Below are 13,888 nucleotides of genomic sequence, written 5' to 3' on the forward strand. Positions count from 1 at the left end.
GCCAAGGCCATGGCCAATAAACTTAACCCCTACATGTCCAAACTGGTACACCCTGACCAGACAGGTTTTATACCTGGCCGCTCTACCGCCCTGAATCTTAGACGCTTCTTTGCAATCACATCCCAACTGGACCAGCAAGTACAGGCGGTGGCAGTCTCGTTAGACGCGGAAAAAGTGTTTGATTACATCTCCTGGGAATTTATGTACAGAATCATAGCGAAAATGGGATTTGGACCGGGATTCCTCAGAACTTTAAGACTAATGTACCGCAACCCCGTGGCCAGAGTACGCACCAACAATATCCTTTCAACCATAATCACACTAGGCTGAGGCACCAGACAAGGCTGCCTGCTTTCTTCACTAATTTTCACACTAACAAAGAGGGAATGGTCACATGTCTATGATGCAACCACATCGGGAGAGGGATCCGCATACTGGGAAAACCTCAATTTATATCACTCTACGCAGATGACACGTTGCTATATATTAGGAACCCAGACATCCACATCATTCGTGTTTTGAGACATTGCCGAATTCACCAGATGTTCTGGATATAAAATCAACAGGTCCAAATCCGAAGTAATCCCACTCACAGAGGCCACACACCAATCTGCATCTATGGAAGACCTACGGTGGTCCCCCACCTCAGCAAGATACCTGGGCATTATAATGGCTCCAGACAAAAAAACACTGTTTACTAACAACTCTGCCCCATCCCTTGCTCAAATAGAATGCAAACTTAACGCCTGGACCAAACTAACACTGTCAATGTACGGGCGTATATCCCTGCTAAAAATGCTTGTAGTCCCGAAACTGCTGTACCTATTTAATGGTATCCCGATCTGGCCAGGCGTGAAATTCTTCGACGCACTGCAAAAATTCACCACAAGATTTGTATGGGGAGGCCGACAACCCAGACTGAGCTGGGCAAAACTCTGCGAGAATTACGACACAGGTGGTCTGTCAGCTCCGGACTTTCAGCTGTATTATTATTCAACACAAGCACACTTTGCAAAATACTGGGCCGACACCACAGAACAACACACCCATATAAATGCAGAACAGTTTGCGGAATCTCCATTGAATCTTAAGAGTATGATGTTTGCCAAGGTACCCAGAGAAAAATTGCGAGCTGACCCCATGGAAACGTCAGCGAGAGCATGGGCACAGATCCTGAAAAGATTGAAATGCGAAACACCCTATTGGTCGCACCTCCCCTTATGGCAATACCCTGGCCTGGAACCCACAATGGATCGCACCATACAAACACTATGGGACCCCAACAAACAGGCGAAGATGGGAGACCTCTTCCCAGAAGGAAAGTTCCTCATGCTGAGGGAGATCCAAAGCAGAACAGGGAAAAGTCTAACCACAACCTTGCACCACTAACAGCTGAAGGCCGCATGCAAGAAAAAATGGCCATCCTTTCCCAATGCACCCCCGACACATACATTTTTTACTGAAATTCTCACTGAAGAAGGCTTTACAGGTAGTATTTGCACACTATACAGAATGGTGCAATCAAACACACCATCCAAGAACAATATGAAAACCAAATTGGAAAAAGACTTGAACGTCCAGATAGACGAACAACAATGGACAAACTACTGTAAATATACCAAAACCGTATTCCTATGTGCTAACTTTAGACTTATACAATTCAAAATCCTGAATCAACTCCACATAACACCTAAACAAATAGCCCATTTCGACCCTGATAAGCGACAACCTTGCCCCAATTGCAGATCACCCAATGCAACAGCCATCCATATGTACTGGGAATGCCCGCCAATCAAACACTACTGGAACGAAGTTGCCATTACCATAAGCTCCATACTAAACATCCAAATCCCAGCTACACTGCTGAAATACCTCCTCGGAGATATCGGAAAGACTTCCATCAAGACCCGAAGATTGTTCGCAATAGGAGGGGCAGTGGTTAAGCGGAATATCCTTAAAAAATGGAAATCCAAAGATCCCCCCACGCACCAGTGCTGGATAAGAGACTTAATCAACACACAGGAATCTGAAGAGACATACGTCCGGGGGATAAATCTGACCTCTAGACCTAAGGACATATGGGCCCCATTCAGCTCATACCTGCTTGCCGATGAGGAAGAGGTGAGAAGAGCTGCTGCATCCCCTCAATGACACTATATCCTAAGATTGACTCCCCCCTTCCCCCCTTACCCCCCTCCCTGTCTTCATCCCCAATGTGTATATGATACAGTAAGTACCATAAAACAATATGCCATATACATAAGTTGTTATATACAATGGAATGATGCTATTGTATTGTTGCCTTGCGAGAATGTCAGTAATAAATAAAGTTTTTTTTAAAAAGAGAGAGAAGAACTTTCTTTTGGCTGAAGTGCAATGCATTTTAAGAAAGCATCCTGTTATTTGTTACCCCTTTGAATCCAGAGAGTAAATCCTGGTAAAAGTATTGAATCAAAGGATAAGCAATGCTGACCATTCTTCACGTACCTCCCGCCCCAACCTATTTATTATTTTGTCACCCTACTTGTAACAACACATTGAATAATCACTGAAACTCTCCACATTCTCTGTAATGGATGACTGATCTATTTCGTCTTAGTGCTGAGATGAGTGATTTTATTTGGAACACAAGATCTCCATAAAAGTACACATCAAAAAGCTACAATACAATTAAACATGCACATTCAATAATAATACATAAAAGTAAAGACAGAATACCTATAATTTTTACAAACAATACATATCGTTTATTTTAGTGCCTCAAAACATTTGAACCTAAATGACATAACTATCTTATAACTACAACTTTAAATGAGTATGAAGAGCTTTAATTAAAAGGCTTGAAACACAGAAGCACATTTAAGCATTCTTTAGTGACCCTAGGCAAAATAAAACAGATCTACATTATCTGAGACCACTCTCCTTTATCAAGGATTACAAAAACCACACCCTATGTTTAATTTAGAGGGGGCAGAGTAACGTAAAATGCAGGTTGGATTCTGTATCACTATACCCACGTGGACAGAGCCTTGTCAAATCCCACGTTCGGTTCCAAATATCCGTTATGTATAATGATGGAATTGCTTGAAATCCAAATCGTGAAAGAATTTTCCGATGTTTAATCTTTACTAACGACAAGTGATCTGCTGCCCTTGCAAATTTAGCGCACAGTAAATATTCACGGATCCTGATTTTGGTTATGGCAGTATCTTTTCGCAGCTCCCCTAAAAACTTTAGAAGTTCAGACTTGATTATTAATTGGCCATGTAAAGTAATGAAATCATGAAACCATGATGAATAACCTGTTGCCTTGAATAACTGTTGAATTAGGTCTAACTAGTGGATGTTTGTGACTGAAAATGTTTCTCTTAGTGTCATGGGGCCGTTGTTGTCACTTAATCTCCCCCCCTCGTTCCTGGGTGTGTAACTTAAAATGACCAACAGGGCCCACTGGCCCTACCTGCAACACTTGCTTTTTGCAGATCACTTGTTGCTGATGTAAAATGATAGGCTTAGCGGTCATGTCAGTAGCCTTTATTTTCTGTTGACCATAGGCCTAAAGCACTCATTTGTAACCTCATTAGTAACGGTTTCATAATGTACCAATGAAACGTTACACATTTTTCTCAAAAATGTTATATTTTAATTAAATGTAATCCAAATGATGAAGGTCTAGTTTTTGGGAAAGAAATTAAGAAGCGACCATATATTTCATGTAGGGTACATTCCGCCCACCAGCAAAACAGCATTTGCACCTCTGATGTAATTGTTTCCATGAACTTTTAAAGAGTTGCTAGAGGGTATTGGTGAGGTGTGCCTGATTTTTGCTGTAGCAGATTGTTGCAAGGGAATAAGGACAGAGCCCCTTTAAGGGGAAGGGCTCGAGACTATGGGAGGGAGCAGGAGCCGGGTGGAAGGGGAGGGACAAGTGGATGGCAGGGGCAGAATGTAAGGAAAGGAATAAAGAGGAGGTTATCAGGAAAGCAGGCTCCGTTGTCATGTGTTCGGGGGGGCCATTGAGGGGGCCAGTCAAAGGCAAAACACAGATTAGGATATTTCTTCTGTCAGCGTATTGTGCAGAATAGGATTTTCTAAAGTATAACACATTGGTATATATGACATTATCTCTGAAGCATTTCAAAGTTAGCATACCATGCTTATTCCCACTACACTGTCCAGCTCTCATTTCTCCTGCCTCACCATCTTGTATTCTATCCTATGTGAAAATATAACATGATTTACAGAAAAAAGCCAGTGCCAACAAATGAGATTCATCAGTATGCAAATTGGAGCTAACAGATTCCTGGAGCAAGCAAAATAGCTGCTGGGCAGATACATTTAAACACAAATAAGGCTGCAGAGCCAACAAGGAGTTTGGCAATATGTAGGTTATACAAAAACATATTACAAACTCTCCACATCTTTAAAACCAGACCATTGGCTAGCTATCCATTCTACCATTACATTTATTAGCAATCTCTCAATGTCTTTCCTTTTATGTTGATAATTGCCTGTTTGCCTCTCTTTCTATAGCTGTGTCTCTGCCTCTTTAGCTCTTCTGCTTGGGTATCTACATTTCGGGGCACAAGATCAGTGGGATAGCTCTGTGTTTTCTGCTAAAGTATGTGTTCGACCTCTAGGTCTCAGGGTTTGAATCCAAGCTGGACTCACTGACCCCTTCCTCATACAGAAGTTACTCCATAAATCATCATGAAATGCGTAATATGAGCTAATGTTATTAACTTTACTCCAAAATAGCAAAAACTGTGGTAGTAAACAGTAGATAATACCAAGGTATTATTGATATCTTTCTGTGTGTGTCGCGTTTTGCTCAACTGTCCAATTCATATCTCCACTTTACTTTTCTATACCGGTCTCGTCCGCTGTCTGTGTGGTCATATTTAATTTTTGATCTCTCCCTTATCCCATGCTTCAGTTTTCATGTGAGGATTTCTCCACCTTGCTTTCTTTCTCAACTCTTGCCTCCTTTCTCTATAACCATCTTTTTATCTCACTGCATCTCTCTCCTTCCAAACGTTTGGATTTTTTTTCATTGCATCAATGGGTAGTTTTGTTAATCACTTGTTTTATTCCTCTCACTTAGTGTAGTCCAGGTGGATGTCTCATCGAACTTGCCCAGGAGTTATTGGTGATAATGGTTGGTAAACAAGTTATCAACAACATTCAAGAGTTCATTGTACCGTGAGTATTTCTTGTCCTGGGAACAAAGACAATGTTAGGGGTTCCTTCTCTTGCCCCTTGTAATATCCATTATGCACTTCTGGGGCTGTTGACACTGTCAAGGTTTTCCACATTGCCATCAAATACATTTGTGTTCCACTACTGTGTGCTTGAGATCCGGTCAGTGTAAAAGACTTTAACCTCTGCACCAGTTAATGTTAATGGGTCTTGTACCGCACACTCTTCCCACTTCTGTGGTCTCTTGCCGATCTGGTGGATCTGCAATGGAAGGTGGGTTGGGGGTATGTTAGTGGGATCAAGAGGGAGAAGAGCAAGAGAGCTGTTATGTGCTTTTGGGAGCTTCAGTTTGGAGAAACCGGTCACTGAGGGAGGGGCGTTTTTGGTTGGCAGCCGTCATTTGGTGCTGAAGTATGATTGTGTATGGTAGGACTTTGTGTTGGGTGTTGTGAAGTGCGTGCGGTTTGTGGTGCAATAGAGATGTTGTTGTGTTTAGTTCAGAGTTTGAGGGTATGCAGAATGGCAAGTTTTTAGTATGGTTGGTTAGAAGTTAACACATTTCCTACCACCAGCAATCCATCTAAGTGTGGTACATTTCCCACCCCCAACACACGATCCAAGTATGATACATTTTCCACCCCCAAAACTCCATCCAAGTGTGGTACATTTTGTGAGGGGTCAGCAATGAGAGGCAGACACAGAAGTAACTTTCTCGACATTAGCTATTTTATTAAAGAAAAGAGATTGGGATAAAGGCCTTACTTTCCCTATTCTAACTATTTTGTTGGGGCTATTTACACCACACCCGAGCAAGACAACATGCTTTGGGTTACTTTGCAGCTTGCAACGTGACGCTCACCGTGTCCAGCAATTCCCTTGAACCTCACAGAAGCAGAACCTGCAGGGAGACAAAAAGAACATTATTAGCAGCAGCATCTTACCTGCAGTCTTCATCTTTAAACACTCAGCTACTGAGAACAGCTTCCTCGAATCTGCACGCCTCCCGGACAGAACGACCTGAAAGAGGAAGATAGAGGCAACATTAAAGAAAGCAGTAGAGACATTTACAAATTACGAACTGCTCAAAAGGCTTACCTGGCTGGTCGCCTCTCAGCGGGGCACCACTCCGGACATTCCACTCGCGTTGAAGAACACCGCGACCTACAAGGAAGGAAAACACAGGTTAGCAAAGGCAAGACTTCGCTGCGCATAGCGCTTACCGCATCATAGCGCTCTTAATGCGTCATCATTTACCTGCGGGGCTCAACCATAGCCAGTTCCCCGCGCTGAAGCTCTGTTGCCTAAGGGAGAAAAAAGAGACATTTTAAACAAAGAAAGGCATGCAGGATAGCAACAAAACTAAAGAACAGCAATAAGACCTACCTGAACAATATCAAACGGGCCAGCATCAGTGAAGTAAGTGGACCGCACTCGCCCATGAAAGCCAACGCGCCCCTGCAAAGAATGCAGGACTGAGAGCACGCCTAATTCTTCCACAAGGTGAGGAGAGGGCGCCAGAGGGACTGAAATCATACGGGGGTGGAGGGAGGATACTTACCCTAGTCAGTCAGTCTTGAACACAGTCCTCCTGTATTTTCAGGCAGAACCTTCCCTGCAGACCACATTAGGGCAAAGCTGAGAAGCATACCATTGAGTAACCCGGCTGGGTGGCGTCCCTGTGGATACCAGATGAGCGTAACACTTGCAAAGTTTTGAAGTTAGCATTCTTAAAATGCTGAGGGTCGATGTATTGTTGGCTAACTTTTACTATTAGTATTGTAGGTAGGAGACATATAATGTTGCCATTCGTCAACAACTTAAAATAAGCCACTCGGCCCATTCATGCCGGAGAAGGCTTTCAAGAGAGGTTGGTGGCCCTGAAAGAAGGTTTTAACGTGGGTCTGATTTTCTAATTTAGGCAATACCTCCTGCTGTAGGTTGGGTATCAACATTTGCTACCAGAAAGAGTTTAGACTCAGATCCCGAAGGACATACATATTGCAGAAGAAAAGCCTGCTCAACGTTTACATCCAAGTTCATAAACTGTTCTGTTCCTTCCTCATAGACTTGGTGCAACAGCATTTGCTAAGTTGTCTGTGTCTTCTGGCTCATCCATCCTTCCTAGCCTGTGAGGCACTCCTATATAGGCGAGGTATGGGCATCAGGAATTTACCTCCATTCAGGAGCAATTTGTTTTGAAATTCTTGGTTTTGGTAGTATTCCCGAGGAAATATTTCAAATGGTGCTGGATTAAGTCTTTGGTGAGAGGAAAAGCTGGTCTTCAAACTGACCCAGGAATGATCACATCTTCATTATGCTACAAAATCCTTGCAACAGACTCTTTTCCTGATGGTGTATTTTTGTTATATAGCTAAACCTGATTTCCTGGGTACTGCAGGAAAAATTGCCTATTCCATCCTTTTTCTGTTCCCTTAAATGTTCTATCTAGTTTTTTGCACTATCAACTTCAATTTGCTAACTCGGTTTAATCGCTTTCTATATGGTGACATTTAAGGATTAACTTCCAGGGTTATCGGCAGAGTAATAAATGTTCCTCATAAATGTTGAGGAGGCCTAATTTCATTATGGTGCACTGAGGCCCTTCCTTTAGAACTGAAGTTGGTCCTTCCTTTGTCTGCTTGCTGGGGATCTGTTCATTGGTATCTGTCTGATTGCTTGTTTCCTACAGCCTCTTCCAGTACATGGTTTATACCTGGTGGGTTGGCTTGCTTCCTCTGGAGTTCTAATGGACTCTGGGCCTTGAGAATGCTTGTATTATTCCATGATGGTATCTGGTGTATAGACCTTTCAGCATGGTAGTAAGGCAAGTGTCTCCCTCACCATCAGGTAGGAAAGGCCTGCTGGCTGTTGCCTTGTTTGTTCTGCCTTGTGTTGCTATGATCAGTTCTTGTAATCCCATGACCTTAGATCCAGAATGATATAGCCCCTGAATACTCATGATCATATATGTATGTTCTAACGTCAATTACCTGGTCAGACATGTTGCAGGCCACTAGTTCCAGATGCCCTAGAAGTGGCTATGAGCCTCAAATAGGCTATGTACGCTATGTACACTATGTACACTAGACTTTCTTGTGTTTGGAAAAGGACGGTTGTATCTATATTCTCTCAGTACCCTTGTTTAGACTGTTGTCACTAACTCAAGGGCTGGGGAGACCTTTTTTGGGAACACTGGAATTTCATATCCTGTAGTATGCGCAAGCAGCTTCTTTCTCCTAAAATTATAGGGAGCTCACAGCTATTTCGAAAGCTGCACTGTGTGTGGGGGAGAATGGAAAGGTGATAGAATGTGCTTCTCTTCTGGTGGTTTAGGACATTCATATCTAAACGGTTGCAATGGCTTGTTGTAAAAGGAAAAAGGGCTCAAATGCCATGGCTGCACTGGTAGCATCAGCCTTGTGGGTTCAAATATACAGAATGCAATCCCCAGTCCCATCAAACCTCCTTTATTTTAAGGGCTAAGAATGTTCAGTTGGACAGGATATAAAAGGTGTTTGCTGCTGACTCAGGGCCCTGGTGTCAAACTTGCAAGGGATTGGGAAGCTCAGTATTGGATCAATTAGTCTCCACAAAGAATGCTATGCTCCGGGCAAATTGTCATAGATGCCAAATTCCACTGAGGTGGACACCTTGTCATTTGTATGGCAGAGCATTCTGCTTTTGCCTTTCCTGTTCCTCTGGTGCTTTTCCGGGTGTTGTACAAGATGAGGAGAGAGGGGTTCTTTGTAGCAATGGTGTGCCCTTGGGAGAAAAAAAGCTTAGTTTCCATTGTTCTTCAGCATGGCAATTGCTCTGGAGTTGGATCTTCTATCTCCCATACTTCTCCAGGGACCAGTGTTGTCCTCTCAGGCTATCTTCAGTTGAGATATGATTCCCAGTACCTGGCCAATGGTTAAGGTGCGCTAAAAAAAGTAGTGGATTGGGTAGGCGGGAGCATGCTAAAACAAATGTATTAAGGAATTGCAACCCCAGTGCAGGTCGACAGGCAAACGAAGGACCCTTCTGCCCCCGTATTGCCTGAAATTAGAAAATCATGTGCTGTTATAAATAGAATGTGGTCATTTAGTTCCACTCCTTGGTCCCAAAAACTGAACGTATTATCTTCTCCAGTGTGACAGAGGCCAAGAGATAAATAATCTGAGATTCTCTAGAGACAACATGTTCTATCCTGGGGTACCATATGTGATGATGTCCTTAAGCTACACACGAGCAATCACATGGTTGCAGACAATTTCAAGCTGAATTCTCTACTCTTCTTGAAGCCACAGCAGTTTCCTGCAAGCAGCTTGGACATGGTCACTTTTCCTACATCCAGCAACCAATCAGTTTTGAGCCATTTCAAGTCTGTTTCATTGAAGAACCCTCCAAAGTTAATTACAATAGTCCAAACATCTCATCCAACTACACTTCTTGAGTGCCTTGAAGGGACAAATACCTGTTATTAAAATAGCATGCCTTGAAAATGGACTGGATCTCTTTCAACTATACCATCTAAGCATTCAAAATGAGGTAACAACTTGACACATTTTCAAGAAATCAGAGAGGCATGGGATGCAAGGAGAGATTACTTCTTAGTAAAAGGTGTCCTTCGTCTTCACCCAGCTAAAATGAATCCAGCTAGATTACATCCAGGATGAGGTGTCAGCCAAGATTTGTGAAAGCATAGTCAAATAGATTTCAGTTTAGCTGTTACTGCCATAGTGTGGTAAAATTAGGAGGTATGATTTAACTTAAAAACGAACAGGACCAGAATGGTCAATATAGTTTAAAATAATAGGTAAACTATTAACAGTAAAAGTGGAAATCAGTTTCCTTTCAGATTCAACCTCTGTTCCGGAGAAGTAAGGAGGAGTCAATGTTGGCTTATGTAAGGAACTTATGGTGGCAACAGTAAAGACATACATATGTGATCACAGTTCAAGGGTGTTTATTGAACTTTATAATGGCTGAGACAAACGCCTAATCTAAACCTAAATCTAAGATGGGAGCAAGCTACAACCAGGCCTCCAGATAAGGTGCGTACTAGTCCTTTTTATGCATGAAAATCTTGTAAATACGACAGCTTTATTATTTTCCTGTGTACATTTACACACAGGTTTAGAGCAGAGGGCAGTGCAAAGGTCAGGTTACTTGACAGAACCCAGAAGGCTTCTTTTGATTTTTATCTACATAGATGTAATTGAAAGCCACCTCTGAAACAGAAAGTATTTCTCTGAAGCCTTTAAAAAAAAAAAACTGTACACTGTGATAAAAGGAATGGTTTCTTTCCATTCATCTTCAGAAGCACTGTGCATATTTTCCTAGAATTTTAGGATTGTATAATTAATAAGATGGAAAACGAAGTTACAATTGAGAATTAATATTTTGGTGCAAATTATGCTTTTTTTCAGTGAAAGCAAACTAGTATTGCACAATTGTATTTTTCAGAGTTCCGGTGCTATGTGCATAATCATGCAGAGGCAGATCATTTTTACACTATAGTTTTTGCACACGTCGGCTGGATGTCACATACATTTTACTCTCTTGCAAAGAAGAAAAGTCATTTTTACTCTCTTAAAATCACATTTACTCTCAAAGTTTAAAAATAGGGAGTAAAATACTCCCACATCAAAATCTTATCTGGAGCACTGGCTACAACCATCAAATAATAAGAAGGCAGTCCTAGTGGCGTCTTGTCAAATAAAAAAGGGCTCATACTAAAAAAAACAATTGCCAATCCTTACCACAAAGTTTACAAAAGGAGTGTGGGATAATGTACACCAGAAAATGAAGAAGTGTTTATAAAATTAAATGAAAGTCAGGATGGTATGGCTGGATCTCCCATCCCCACGTTTTCGGCACAGGACAAGGCGGGACGTCTGAGCACAGCACGCTCTCGGCCTCTCCAGCACAAGGTTTGAAATTCAAGTTCAACGCTACCAGGACTTTCAGGGGCTAAGTCTTTTTACTAAAAGTCTCTTGCCTTAGAAGGCCCGCTGGATCAAAACAACAAACAAATGTTCCTTCAGTAATCTTGCACTTTGGGTGATTGCTTTTCACCCCTTGGATCTCCCTCTGCCAGGCTCGGATCCTTCTTGCAACTTGGGTAAAGGATCATGGGAGTTTAAATCCATAGCATCTGTTATGTTATGTGGCATTTATATAGCGCTCTATATGCCATTGGTATGACCTCAAAGTGCTAGTAGGTTGAACGCCCTCGTGAACAGTAGTCCAGGTCAGTTGAGAGAGTAAGGTGCCATAGGGTGCTTGGGTGCACCAGTTATTTGTGCTGCTGATGCAATTGCCTGATGGTAGCTGCATCATAACATTAGGTGTGGTAGTATTGATATCAGTTGAATGTGTGCAGTCTGGCGGGTGGACACCAAGACTGAGTTCTGGCCACGTTAGGCCTGTGTAGGATGCTTATGTGTGCGGCTAGGCCGGTTTGTCATGGGATGTAGCTGTGTTTTATTAGAATGATGAGGTGTTCATGGGGTAATGTTCATATGTGAGCAACTAGGCTGAAATTGATCGAGGGGTGTAGCTACACTCTAATTGTGTGTTGGTGTAGGGTAGAGAGTAGGCTTAGTGATATGGGAGGTGTTTGGGTGGAGTTATGATCTAAGGAGTTCGCTATTCTGGATTTCAAGTGTGTGTTTGCTTAATAGTGACTTAACAAGCGTATTCAGTGGCGTCATTGCTCGGGATCTCATTGAGCATTTGCCATCCGGTTGCAAGGACTCAGTCGCATCAGATGGTCATGGTCAGAATTACAGAAAGAGCCACGTTTTTAGAGCTTTGCGGAAGGTCATATAGTCTTGGGTGTGTCAAATATGTGGGGGGAGTGAGTTCCACAGAGTTGGCGGATCCTCCGATCCTGACAGAGTTAGAGGTTGGAATCACTAGAAGGAGGGCAGTGCTTGATCTTACGGTGCGAGATAGGAGGTAGGGATCTTTTCTTGTAGGTACATTGAGCCGGTCTTTTGCACTGCTCTGTGAATGATCCATAGGGTCTTGAAGGTGGCCCTTCGTCTGACTGGAAGCCAGTGGAAGATTCAGAGAGCTTGTGAGATGTGGTCTCTTTACCCCAGAACAAGGAGCAATTTTGCAGCAGCGTTTTGGGCTCTTTGTAGTTTAAGTTGGTATACTGGAGCTCCTAGGTATAGTGAGTTGGCATAGTCCAGTCTCGACATCACAATAGACATAACTGCAGCAAGTCTGTTTGGGTAGGCTAGGTAGGGAAAATGCATCTGAGAAGTTTGAGGTGGTAGTGACAGCATTTTGACATCATGTTGATCTGATGGGAGAGGGTTAGGCCTGAGTACATAGTGCAACCTAGGTTTTTCACTGTATCGGATGGGTGGAGGGTGGTCGAAGGACGGGGGGCCCTGAGAGCGGATGTGGCAGAAGGGCAGTATTGCTGCACATCATGATTTCAGTTTTTTCAGGGTTCAAAAGGAGGTGGTTTATTGTCATCCTTTGGTCAATATTGTGGAGACAAACTTCAAGGTCGGGATGGGGGTTGGTGCCTGACTTGGGAATTCTTAGAATAATTTGGGTATCATAAGCATAGTTGTAACAGGAGATGTTGTGCATATGGATGATTCCTGGTCGAGTGGTCATATAGAGGTTGAACAGGAGAGCAGATGCTGTGCAGCCTCCAGAGTCTGAAGTTACCTTGAGATTATCCCAGATCGAGATCAGAGTGGTTTCTGTTCCATGTCGCGGTCTGAAGCCTGATTTTGTGGGTTTCGAGGAGACAGTTGTATTCTACAAAGGAGTTGAGCTGGGAGTATGCTGTCCGAAATCTGGTGTTGGAGATTGGTCTGTAATTCTTGGGGTTAAGGGGGTCAAGGGCTGCCTTTTTTTTTAGAAGTGGCTTGACATGCGCTATTTTGAAGGCATCAGGGAAGATGCCAGAGGTGAGGGAGTCATTTAGTATGGCTCTCGAATGTTCTCCTGCGCAGACACACGAGAATATTTCTTTCAGGACAGAGGCGAGGCAGGGGTCGAGGGGCGAGTTTTCTGGCTGATAGAAGGTTAAGGAACTCGTCTCTGGAGGTGGGTTTAAAGGAGTCAAACGTAGGGAAATTGGGCGTCAGGGTAATGGGATCAGGAGGGGGTCGGTGATGGGAAGGGGGAGAGGAAGGACAGTTTGGTTTTAAGGTTTGCCGTCCTGTCAAGTGCAGTGTTATAGAAATGTAGGGAGAGGGAGTCGCAGAGTGATTGTGTGGAGGTTGATTGGGTCGAGGTGCACGTGGGTTTCACAAATTCTGATATGATCATGTGGAGTTCTTTGCTGCAGTTGCTACTGTTGAGAATGTGTTTATTGTACTAGGCTTTTTTGGCCTTTCGGAATTCGGATTTGTAGTTACGGTGGCGCAGGGCGAACATGGATCTGCTGAGATTGGTTTTGGATGCTTGCCACTTGCGTTCAAGAGGTTTTTTGTTTTTTGGCATTCCTCAGGTGGGGCCTGAACCATTTGGGTGACGGTACTTTGCGTGAGGATGTGGGGTGCAAGGGGGTATGAGGAATTAGTGAGTCTTTTAGCCAGGAGTCGAAGGAATCGATGGTTAAGGGTCTTTCGGTGGGCAGCCTTGCAGGTGGACGAAGAAGCAGGGCTTCGGCTAGGTCGGGAAGGATCTTGACTTTGTTCCAGCATTTGAGAACAGGGGTGGGGACCAGAGC

At 43.2% G+C, this 13,888-nt stretch overlaps 1 protein-coding gene across 2 annotated transcripts in view; it reads left to right on the forward strand.

The window, feature by feature from the left end:
* The window catches only part of ANO7 (anoctamin 7), a 1,967,083-nt gene that overhangs the window by 1,640,778 nt on the left and 312,417 nt on the right, over positions 1–13,888 (forward strand). For both annotated transcript variants that reach the window (XM_069618104.1, XM_069618105.1), the window contains exon 18: positions 5,105–5,202. In XM_069618104.1, coding sequence (XP_069474205.1) covers positions 5,105–5,202 — 98 coding nt within the window. The remainder of the gene's footprint in view (positions 1–5,104; positions 5,203–13,888) is intronic.

Source organism: Ambystoma mexicanum, chromosome 10, assembly GCF_040938575.1.
Source record: "Ambystoma mexicanum isolate Mex_15411 chromosome 10, UKY_AmexF1_1, whole genome shotgun sequence".
NCBI classification, from domain to species: Eukaryota; Metazoa; Chordata; class Amphibia; order Caudata; family Ambystomatidae; genus Ambystoma; species Ambystoma mexicanum.